This window comes from Pteropus vampyrus, unplaced genomic scaffold (assembly GCF_000151845.1).
Source record: "Pteropus vampyrus isolate Shadow unplaced genomic scaffold, Pvam_2.0 Scaffold725, whole genome shotgun sequence".
Classification (NCBI taxonomy): Eukaryota; Metazoa; Chordata; class Mammalia; order Chiroptera; family Pteropodidae; genus Pteropus; species Pteropus vampyrus.
Window position 1 is genome coordinate 31,506 of NW_011889506.1, and position 11,239 is coordinate 42,744.

General features: G+C 61.6%; 2 protein-coding genes across 2 annotated transcripts in view; both read right to left on the bottom strand.

Moving 5' to 3' along the window:
* Window positions 1–799, bottom strand: part of LOC105309352 (exocyst complex component 3-like protein 4) — a 17,412-nt gene extending 16,613 nt beyond the window's left edge. Inside the window, exon 1 of the mRNA XM_023526155.1 lies at window positions 680–799. The gene's annotated coding sequence lies outside the window, so the exon portion shown is untranslated. The remainder of the gene's footprint in view (window positions 1–679) is intronic.
* A 3,576-nt stretch (window positions 800–4,375) lies between these two features.
* LBHD2 (LBH domain containing 2) lies at window positions 4,376–7,326 on the bottom strand. The gene is made up of 3 exons (XM_011385477.1): window positions 7,258–7,326; window positions 5,542–5,698; window positions 4,376–4,473 (listed from the first exon to the last, which is right to left on the bottom strand). The coding sequence occupies exons 1-3, from the start codon at window positions 7,324–7,326 to the stop codon at window positions 4,376–4,378; spliced, it is 324 nt and encodes a 107-aa protein (XP_011383779.1).
* Window positions 7,327–11,239: the final 3,913 nt, after the last annotated feature.

An 11,239-nucleotide genomic window follows, 5' to 3' on the forward strand; every position in this document is an offset into this window, starting at 1 on the left:
ACCTCTCTGAGGCACTCACCTGTCCTCCACACTTTGCACAGGCTGTTCCCTCTGCCAACAGTGACCTCACCCCCACGTTCTCCAGCTGCCAATTTCTTCAAGGCTCAACACAAGGGGCTCCTCCTCCGAGAAGCCTTCCCTGATCAGCTGAGGCCCAGGCCACAGTCCGTACCTCCTGCTCTGGGCCTAGTCCAGCCCTGGGCATATCTTCCCCCATGACTGAGGGACAGAGGTATCTACCCTTTGACCAGGACCCCCCCACACACCTGGACAGGGGGCGGGGCTGAGCCAGCCCTCAGCCAGGGCTAGTACACAGCAAGTGACCGAGAAAACAGATAAGCGTATTTAATGTAGGAGTGTAAGCCTGTGAGTGTGTGGGGGCTTTGCACCTCTTTGCGCTGGCTTACGTGTGTCTCCCTGTGTGTGCCTCAGAGGGTCTGCAAGTGGTTCCCTCCATGAGTCTGTGTGTCTGTGCCCTCACGCATGTCTCTATGTCTGCGTCTGTCCGTCCGCTTTCTGCATGTGTCTAATCCCACTGGCATTTTGGCCTGGGCTCCAAGCCAAGGCCCTTGGCCTAGAAGGCCTTTAATAGAACCAGAGCAGTCTTCGGTCCCTTGAGTCCCCACCCACAGCCTACAGCACCCCCGTGGCCCTCCCGCTCCACCTGCGTGGAACATACCTGCCGAGTGGTAGACACTAGGCGCTGGCAGAACAGGGCCACCAGGAGAGGCCGCTGAGCAGGGTCCTCAGAGCCAGGCCCAGGCAGTGAGGCCTCTGGAGCAGCCAGAGCAAGTGACCAACAGCTGGGACTTCCCAGCTGTGGTCAGTGACGGCCCAGGCCCACCGGCCCCACCCCCAGTCCCACCCTCCACCCTGCCCAGCACTTTCACTTTCAGAAATGCCCCCACCCCCTTCCCATTCCAGAGGCAATCTCTCCAACCTTTGATTCCTGGCGCCCAGGGCTCGGGCTGAGGTTCAGCGGCCATGGGGTGGGGACGGAGGAGGCAGCCCTCCTGAGCAGTGTGGCCGGACACGCGGGGGGGACTGCTCTGGCTGCCGGCTCCTCCTGCGGTCGGACCCAAGCCAGCGGGAGCAGGCGCCGCCCAGGCCACAGCACCTTAGCCTGAAAAGACAGAGGTGCCAGCACCAGGCCTGTCTGCCAAGCTCACCCTGAGAGCGCCCACCTGCCACTGAGAGCCCAGAGAGCAGAAACGTGGGCCTCGGGCGCGGGGGCACGGTGACAGCAGAGGGAGTGTCGTCAGCCATGCCACGGAGGGCTTCAGGAGCTGGCAGAAGGGGCACCCTTGGGTGCGGAGGGCTGGCTCTCTGGGCAGGGCCTGCGCCAGGTGGACAGGGAGCATGGCCCTGCTCCTCCCCGGTGGGTCAGCTTGGAGACATTTTGTGGGAAGAGTCACCGAGACTTCCCAGAAGAGGCAGACCCCACACTGTCGTGGGGAGATTCTGCTGTGAGCGTCCTGAGGGAAAATTCTTAGGGAAAATCCGAGGAGGACAGATCCAGGCCTGTCCTACCTGGGCTGGAGCCACCAGGGTAGGGGCCAGAGAAGGGAGGTACCCTGCCTAGCTTTCTGCTCCGAGGACAGGGTCTTCCGACTGGGGCGGCACTGACGGACGTGGGGGCCCCTCAGGCTGACCCTCCTGTTCCCCAGCTCACAGGGCACAGCGGGGTCCTGGGACCTCCAGTTGTGGGTCACCTCCACTCAAAAGACAGGGCCCTGCAAAGCTGGTGGTGCCCTGGGCCTGCGGATTGTTCCTGGACTTGAGCCCCAAGTCTCAGCCGCACCCCACGCCCTCCCCCACCCGGGTCCGCTTTACAGAAAGAGACTGTAATATTTCTTTTATTCTATTTCCATGTTGTTTTCCCCCAACTTTCTGAGTAAAATCCCTTTGGAAAAGTTCCAGCCTGTCTCAGAGGAGCCTGGGCCGGGCTGGTCTGGCTGGGGTCCGAAGGCGGAGGGAGTGGGGGTAGGGAGGGCAGGCGTAGTCCCCGCCCCCACGTGGGGCTGCACTTCTGACTCCGAGTCCCGGGCTGCTCCTCCATAAATGGGGTTGCTATTGGGGTCCAAGGGGGTCACCTCCATGGAGGACCTGGATCCCAGGTCAGAAGGGCAGGGAAGGACCCTCACCATCAGACATTTGTCTGCCCCAGAGGTTCCTGGGAGGCCAGGCGCTCTCGCCCGGCAGGCAGGGCCAGAGGCGGGTCAGGACGGAGATGGGTCTGGGCTCCACCCGCCGCCCCTAACTGTTGGCCTGGGCGGGAGACGGTGCCTCTGTCTGAGCCTCAGTCTCTTCAAGGTGAATAATGCAAAGGATAGGTGGCCAGTGGGCGGAGACGCCCGTTCTTTCTGCAGTGACCCTAACCGTCGCCAGGGGGAGCCGCGGGATGACTGCCACGGACGTTTCCCCGGGTCGCCCAGAACCAAGGCTCTGGGGGCGGGGCCCTGGGTGAGGAGGCGGGGCTTAACCAGGGGCGGGGCATCGGCCTCTGACACCGCCCCCGACTGTTCCCACCCGCGCAGGTCCTGGCGAGTGGCGGTGGGTGGGCTGGGGTCCTGCCGGCCGTGGGCCCCTGAACTGTGCGGGGCGAGCGGATGGCAGGGTCCACACGCCCTGCCCGCCGGCACTGGGCTGCCTGCCGGGGTCTGACGCCCCACCCTCCAGCTCACCCCGCACGGGTCCCTGCACCTCTGATTATGGGTCGCCCCACCCAAGACCTGTTCTGTTACAAGATGTGCTCCAGCTACCACGCGGGGGTCTCACGCACACCTGGGATCCTGTCCGAGCTCAGCTTTTTGTCAGCTGCGAGACCTTGGGAAAGTCGTGTTTAAAGGGGTGTCACACTGCCCGAGAGGGGTGAGGGTGAAATCGCCACCCGACATTCCGCAGCAGGAACCCGGAAATCACCCCGGCTTGCTCAGGTCCCTCACCCTACATTCCAAGTGTCAGCAAGTCCTGGCCACACTTCCTGGGAAGTGTCTGCCCCCCCTTTCCCACCCACTGGGGACCCGACAGGAAGGTCTGGAGGACAGCCCAGCATCTCTCCCAGGCTGCAGACCACTGGAGGGCCCACAGAGGCGTCCTTGACCTGCGTATGGGGCCCATGTGGGTCACCGGGCTAAAATTAAAGCCGACTCCCAGGCCGCAGTGCAAACTTCTGCACCTCCGACCTCTCTGCATTTGGGGTGAAGGGGGCTATTTTTAGAAGGTAGGCGGGTTGCAGAAAGCGCCTCATTCATCCTGGAGGTTAGCAAGGACTCCGGGAAAGAATAAAGGGGCCTGTGTCTCCCGCCTCCCACCCCATTCACCAGCCATCCCACCCCCCTGCCTGGGCCTGAGGACTTCGCTGTGCTAACATTTATGCCGGACTGCCCCCCCCCCCCCCCCCAGGCCCGGAGCTTCCTCAGGCCCCAGTCAAGCTAGCCCAGGGCAGGGGGCCTGCGTGGGGAGATGGGAAGGAGGCGGCACGCCTGGGGAGTGGGCCCAGGCAGTGCACATTTCTGACCCCCCTGCCAACCCAATGGGCCAGCAGGGCTTCCCGGTCCTCGTGCAGTGGATCAGAGCCAAGAGACAATGTCGCTGGAGCCCACGGAGGGACAGGACGCTCGCGTGGTGCAGGAGGAGGTTCCACCCAGTCCCCCGTGTGGGCCCAGTCTAGCGGGCTAGCTTCCCATCATAGCCTCGGGCCCCAGTCTTCACAGCTCAGTTTCCTCGTCTGTGAAATGTGACTTTTGTGAGATTTAATGAGATGGAGGCCGGAGCGGCACACCCTACCCTCTATGCCATTCGTATGCCGCATGTGCTCGGTGTAGAGGGGGCCCAGAGAAAGACTGCACTCCTCAGGCCGCAGGCCCCGGCGGGGTGGGGTGGGGAGGCCACCGGGACGAATCTGGCCCTGCCTGGGGTGGCCTGGGCTGGGGCAGAGCAGAGCAGAGGGTCCTAGACGGGGGCACCGAGGAGCAAATGCCACAGCCCCTGGACAGCCCCCTGACCCCCACCCCCTGCAGAACACCCGAGGGGGCTCTCGCTTAGCACCCTGGCCTGGTAGAGCTGGGCTCCGAGCCGAAACCCTTGCCCGGAAGGCCACTGGCAGAACCAAACTTGTCCTCAGCCCCTCAAGTCCACACCAGCTGTGTCCACTGACCACCAGGAAGAGCCTTTATTCCTGCTTCAGACCGCGGAACAGGGAGGGGTGCGACCCAGCCCCGGGCCGTAATCGGGATTGGGCAGGGGCTTGGGCGGGGCCAGACTCGGTGAGGCTGGAGGTGTGGCCCCGCCACCTGGGGCTGAGGCCCTCTCGCCTGTCAGAGGGCAATGGCAGGGTGGCGGGACAGCAGAATCCAGCCGTGTCCTGGTCCTGTTACTGGGCCGTGGGGTCCTGGGCCTTGGCGCCGGCACACTGGCTGCCAGCTTCATCCGGAGCCTTCCCTGGTGCTCCCGGCAGAGTCCGCGAAGGGGCTGCAGAAACACAAAGGCCTCCATGTTTGCGGGGCTGCGTTTCCAACAGGTTTGCAAGGAAGCGTGGGCATGGGAGCTGCAGCCCAGGGGGAGCAGGCAGCTGAGCTGGGGCTGGGCTGGCCACGAGTTCCCCACAGACGAAGGGGAGGGAGCGGGTGCTGGACGCTCAATTCTGGTCTGGGAGGCAGAACCAGGAGTACCTGTCTCAGGCTCATCCACCAGAGTAAGGGGGCCGCGGAGGGCAGGGAGGTGCAGGGCAGACCGGGAGACTGCCCCAGAACCCGAGCGCCACCAGGGGGCTGTCCGGTCCTGAGTAGAACCTGACAGGTGGAGGGAGCCGTGGGGAGGGGGGTTCATGGCATGGACAGGCCCCTTCTGGGCTCAAGCTAGGGGATGGCTGACTGGTAAGGGCTGTCACAGAGGAGGGGAGAGAGGAGGCGGGGTGCTCACAAACATCGGCTGAGGCCGAATTCATTTCCTCACCAGGGGCAGACATCCCAGGGCATAGCTCAGCCCTCAGCTGCCCAGCCTGCTCTTTCCTGTACCTCGGCCCTGGCTCCTGGCTGACCCCTCTCCTAGTCACGCGTCCTCCCAGCCTCCCCAGCTTCGGCGGTCCCTCAGCCTTTAACCAAGGCTCCCGTGGCCAGGACAGGAGCCTGCCACCGGGCCGGCCCGTCTCCCCACCTCGTGGGACTAGGCCTACTCAGCACCCTCACCCCTTCCAGGCCCCCGTGGGCAAAGATGATGAATCAGGAGAGAAGAGGACAGAGGAGGCAAGACTGGTTGGTGACAGGTGACGACGTGCCACCGTTCATCCAGCAAATGCTCACTGCATGCCTCCCCGGTGCCGGAGCGGGGCCCCGACAATGGACGAGGGGGCCTCGGTGTGTGGGTGGGAAGGAGGATGGTGACAAGAAGAGGGTCAAGGCCAAGCAGAGGCTCAAAGGGCGGGCAGATGGGCGGGGTATGAGCCTGCTGGGGGGGGACAGTCCTGCTCGCAAAAGCGGGCAGGAAGGAGACCCTGCTTCGGACTCCTTTCTACGCCCCCACAGCTGGCCCCTCACTCACCAGCAGCAGCTTGGCTCTGGGGGGGCCCCCTCTGGGCGCCTTCCGGGGGCCAGCGCAGCTCCCCACTCTCCACGGCACCCATCTCACTGGGCTCCACCACGATCGAGGGCAGCCGCTGGCCCAGCCGAGGGCCTTTCTCCCGGATGCCCACCGCAGCCTGCGGGGAGGGTGGATGGGGCTTAGGCGGTGCCAGGCCCTGAGCTCCCCACTCCCCCCGACGCCGGTCTTGGGGCCCTCACACACACATCGCTGAGAGCGCCCCAGTTCCTCCCTCATCCCACTGCTGAGGCTGGGGCACTCAGAGCCTGAGGTGACAGCTGTCCCTGGGCACCATACAACCCACCTGGGCTCCTCCTTTAGGCCCATTTCACAGATAGGAGCCTGAGACTGGAGAGGCCAAGGTCACATAGTAAGCAATGGAGCCCAGGGCTTACGTGCGCCCCGGCTGCCTCCAGGGACCCTGTACAGCCCCTGCATGGGGTCTTCCCTGTTGGGTCTTTGATCCCCTCCCTGCTCAGAGGAGCTGAGAAGTTGTTGCCATGGCAACCTGAGCCGCTCACTCTGGGCTCATTGTTTAGTGCCCACAAGAGTGTGCGGGGGCGCGTCCCCAAGCCCTCCTGGTGGCCTCAGCATCTCCGCCTCCCATTCAAGGCCTTCCAAGGCAGCGGCTCCGGCCGCCGGTGCCACCGCGCAGACCTCTGGCCGCAGCGCCCAGCGCCCCGGACTTGCCTGCCGCGCGGGGCTCCTTCCCGCAGCTCCCCGCCCCGCCCTCTGACCTAGGGCGTAGTTGTTGGGCGCATGTCCACCTTCCCCCAGCGGTGAGTGCCTCGCGGGAGGGCAGACGCACCAGGCGGGACTTCCCTAAGCAGCCCTCCGACCACCGCGGCAGAGCCTGTGTTTAAATGCATCTTCCAGGGCCCCGCCCAGACTCTCTGGGTGGGAGCCCAGGAATCGGCATCTTCACCAAGTATCTCCGGTGACCTTGAAGTGTGAGAACAGGTGTCCCTGGGCTGGGACATCCGTGGAATGAGAGGAGCAGCAGAGCAGGGCCCAAGCCACGCCCCGGTGACCAGACTCTCCTGGGTCCTCTGACTGCTAGTCCAGGGGCTGCTGCCCTCCTCGAGTCCAGCTACTCACCCTCCTCCTTCCCACCGCCTCCGAGAAGCCTTCCTGACCCCCATCCGGGGAGGTGTCACTGGGGCAAGGGACATCCAGGCCAGCAGAGCTTGGAGTTCCAAGGCCCGGTGTGCCTCTTTCCATCTGCCCTGCCAGGGAGGTTGTGTCTGCAACCCCAGGCTCCAGACTGGGCCCTGAGCTACTCCAGCCTGTCCCCACTCTCCGGCCGCATTGGCCCCAGCAATGACAACAATGAGCACTCAGAACATTCAGATTTACCCCTGTGTAAGGATCTCACCTTTTAGCTGCATCGACCCCTCCCCCGCCAAAAAAAACAAAAAAAAGCTAGAGCTAAGGGCAAGGGACCCCGGCCCTGAAGATGAAGCCTGAGGACCCCTGGGCCTGGCAGGGGGGCTGAGTGAGCCAAGGCGGCTCAGCCTTCAATTGCTTTATCTATCAGACGTCTATGGAAGAGCGACTGCCTCCTCCACCCAGGGGGGTAAACTGAGGCATGCCCCAAGTCATGGGCCAGGGCTTGAGGCTGGCTCGCTCCTGTCCCCCGAAGCTGAGGGCTGGCACCCCAGCACCCCAACGACCTACCTTTCCTGCTAGGCTTCCGGCCTCTTCAGCGGGGCTTAGCTCCGGCATGGCAGTCTGCGGGGCACTCATCCCGCCGCCGCTGTTGGCTGCACGAAGACAGGGAGCAGAGAGACCCCGAGACAGAGGTGTCTGCTGTGGACCGGATGCTGGATCCCACCCTCCTTCCGGAAGCCTCAGACTGCTCCAGCCCACATCCACCCCACCCCACACTGGGCCCAGCGCCTATGGCTCCAGCTGGACCTCTGTCAGGACTAATCTCTGCCCGACCCCACCCTCAGAGGGGGCACCACACAATGTAACCGGGGCTGCAGAGGGGCAGGGCTGGGGGCAGGGGCAGAGGCTGACCCGGCCTTCAGGCCCACGAGGGCTTCCTGGAGAGGGTCAGTTGATCTGAGGCCCGAGGCATGAGCAGGAGGCAGTTAGACCAGTGGGGAGGGGAGTAGATGTCCTGAGCCAGGGAACAGTGCGGGAGGCACAGGGAGTGGAGGGACCCGAACGAGTTTCAGAGACAGGAGGCTGGGAGCGAGAGGGGCCAGGTCTGAGTCAGCGGGATGAGAAGGCGCCCAGTTCCCTGCTCTGCCCACCCCCTCCGGAGCAGACACTCAACATCCACAGCTGAAGGGGGACGGACATCTTGCCTGCAGCCGGCCTGACCACTCAGGCCAGGCACAAGGGCATGAGAGCCCAGCCAGAGACCACCCGGCTCTGGAAAGGAAGCCTCAGACCCTCCCCCTGTACTAGGCCAGAGGCGGGAATGGGGGTGGGGTCTGGCAGGCAGATACCTCCCTTGGCACTGCCTGGGAGGCGGCAGGGGCCACGGACCAGGGGCAGGAGAGCTGCGAGGGGACCGGGCAGGGGCAGAGGCAGGGTGGACTGCTAATGATGGCCTGCTGGGTGTGGGGGAGGGGGTCCTGTGGGGACCCAGCAGAGGGGGACAGCCGCCATTCTGGGAAATGAAGTTCCTTTCCCCAATACCCGGCTCAGGTCAGCTCAGTCCCCTGAGACCCAGGGGAGGCACGAGGGGGCCACATGCTGTGCTGGGTGTCCTGGGCAGCGGGCGGCAGCGGGCGGCCAAGTCATACCCATGCTTGCCTCCACGCCATCCCGGAGCATGCGAAAGCTGCCTCGGCCCCATGCCCGCTCCCAGGACTGTCCCTCTCATTGATCCCCTCAGCCCAAAACCTCGGCTAGAGCCGAGGGCAGCTGGGCCAGAGACAGGGAGAGTGGACTCAGAGACAGGTGTGGGAGGCAGAGGGGAGGCAGGAAAACCACTGGCCACAGACAAAGCGGAGACGATACAGCTGGAGAAAGGAGACCCCGACAGAAGACAGCCCCAGGAAGGTGACTCAGATGGAGAGGGAGAGGGGAGTGCTGACAGACGCAGGTGACAGAGCTGTCACCTTGGGTCGAGCCAAGGGGACAGGCAGGCAGAGAGCAAGTGCCTAAGGGCTGCCTCCCCGCGCCCCCGCGCCAGGGTCCCGTGTCAGCCGGGACACCGGCCCACCGAGGGCTCCAACCACACGCACCTCCCCCGGCTCTCAGGTGCGTAGGGACAGGTGTGGCGGTGCACAGCACCCGGGGGCACTGCTGTGCCCCAAAGCCTGGCGTCCGGCAGCCGGGGGCTGAACGTGGTCCCCACGCCCTCCTCTTGCCCAAGGAGCTCTGACTCAAAACCCTTCAAACGGCCCCCTCCCTCCTCTCCCAGCCGCGCCGCGCCTGGCTGCCAGGGCGCACGGGGCCGCGGGCCGGGGCAAGGGTGGGGAGGGGGCGCCCGCGCGCCTCACTCACTCACCCTCGCGCGCTGGATGCTGGCGCCCCGGCCGCCACGTTCAGCTTGGCGCTGCGAGCCCCGCTCGCCCTCCCTCGCTCCGAGCGCGCTCCCCGCTCCCCGCGCTCCCCGCCCACACGCGCTTGCACGCCCGGCCCCTCATTCACACTCGCGCCCCTCTTGCAGGCCGCTCGGCGCCCCTCTGCGCTCCCCAACTCCCGGCTCTAGCTCCCAGGCAGGACCCTGGCGTCATCTCCCTTTGGACAAGATCGCATTCCCCAGAACCCGATCCCTCTCACTTGAGATCTCTAGCCTCAAGTTTGAGGTGTAGGAATTGAGGAGTCAGAAGCGAGTGGGGCCAGCTACATAGGAAGAGGACACCCTCTAAACGGAAGGAGGAGAGAGGACAAGGAAAAGCGGACGAGGACGCGGGAAGGCCACGGGGTGTGTCTGCGGGGGGTGGGGGATGTGGGGGCAGCCATCCAGCCACGCTCCCCTCTTCTCGTCATCCCCGACCTCATTCAGAAAATGGAGCAAAACGCTTAGCTCCCTGTACAGACCTGACGCCTGAGACCAAGGTGCATAACCTCTGACCCATGTAATTCCCCACCCTTCCAGCATCCAGCACGAACACTAACATCCATTATCTAACATCCAATTTCCATCCAACACCCACAATCCATCATTCAGCATCCACTATCCAGCCACCGTCATCGACCATGCACCATCCAACATCTATCCACTATCCATGAGCCACCAGCCATCATCCACCATCCAACGTTCACTAACCATACAATTCCAATCACCATCCACTGTCCAACCACCACCCATTCATCACGCATCCATCTATTCATCACCAACGCCCACACTGACCAAGCATCAGTACACCACGAAAATACCCATCAGTCCAACATTCATTCACCATCCATGCATCTACCACCTACCCATCACTCGTTCATGGTCTAACAGCTTTCCATCAATGTTTAACAACAACCTATCCGCCTCCCATTCATTAACCCATTCACCGCATATCTGGTTGTCAGTCAATCTACCATCTATCTACTGTTTGTTTATCCAGATTTATCCAGTTTCCATCCATTAGCCTCCATCCATCCAATCAGCCACAATTCGTCCATCTACATTCAATCACCACTGTTCACCATCCCTCATTCATTCAAATTTCTATGAACTATAACCCACCAACCACCTGTCCACCAACCATCTACCATCCCTATCCAACACATATCTATCCATTCATTGTCCATTTCACAATATCCTCTATCCATCCCTCCATCATCCAGCCATAATTCACTATTCATCCAAAACCCATGCAAGTATCATTTACCACCCATTCATATTCATCCATGCCAGAAAGATTTACCGAGTCCCTTCTATGTTCCAAGCATTATTCTAGGTGCTGGGGACAGAACAGAGAGAGAGAGCAGCGAGCGTTCATCCACCATCGCTTCATTATCTGTGCACCGTCCCCATTCATTATTCATTATTCTTCAATATCCATCTTCATTCACCAGCCATTCACCACCTACTTGCCATCTATCCGTCTTCTTCCATCTATACATTAAGCCGCCCGTCTACCATATACCACTCACCACCTACCATCCATCCACCATCTCTACCATTTACACATCCACCATTCATCTTTCATGCATCCATTTCCCAAGATATAACTATGTATCGTTTAACCATCATCTATTTATCACCTGCTCATCATCCATCCATCTAGAATTCACCCATTAATTACCTCGTCACGGTTCACCTTCTGTCTACACTTCCACAGTACACACCCATTATCCATCCACCTAACAACCATCCATTTATGTGCCATCTACTCCCCCATTCACGCACCATCCAGCCACCATTTACTTGTTCACCATTCATGATCCATCCATTAATTGTATATACATTCACATTTATCTACCATCTATCCATTCTTTTTGGATAGATCCATCATGATCATCCACTTACTATTTATCCACCATCCAGCCATACTTCTACGATTCAGCTACCCATCAAGCATCTACTATCCATCACCTATTACCTGCAATTAATCTACTATCTATAGATTCTTTCAGTATCCATCAATTCATCATTTTAGTGTCCACATCCATCCAACCTCCATCTCACAATCTACAATCTATTTATCTGTTCGTCATCAATTAACCAACTACCATTAAGCAGATGCGCCCACCCTCC

What these genes read in the sequence shown, in the direction of transcription:
- LBHD2 (XM_011385477.1), bottom strand. Translation starts at nt 7,326, where the DNA reads ATGAGTGCCCCGCAGACTGCCATGCCGGAGCTAAGCCCCGCTGAAGAG. An exon ending in CCGGAAGCCTAGCAGGAAAG is followed by an intron (nt 5,699 to 7,257) that starts GTAGGTCGTTGG and finishes CCCTCCCCGCAG; the next exon opens with GCTGCGGTGGGCATCCGGGA. An exon ending in CCAGAGCCAAGCTGCTGCTG is followed by an intron (nt 4,474 to 5,541) that starts GTGAGTGAGGGG and finishes GTGTTTCTGCAG; the next exon opens with CCCCTTCGCGGACTCTGCCG.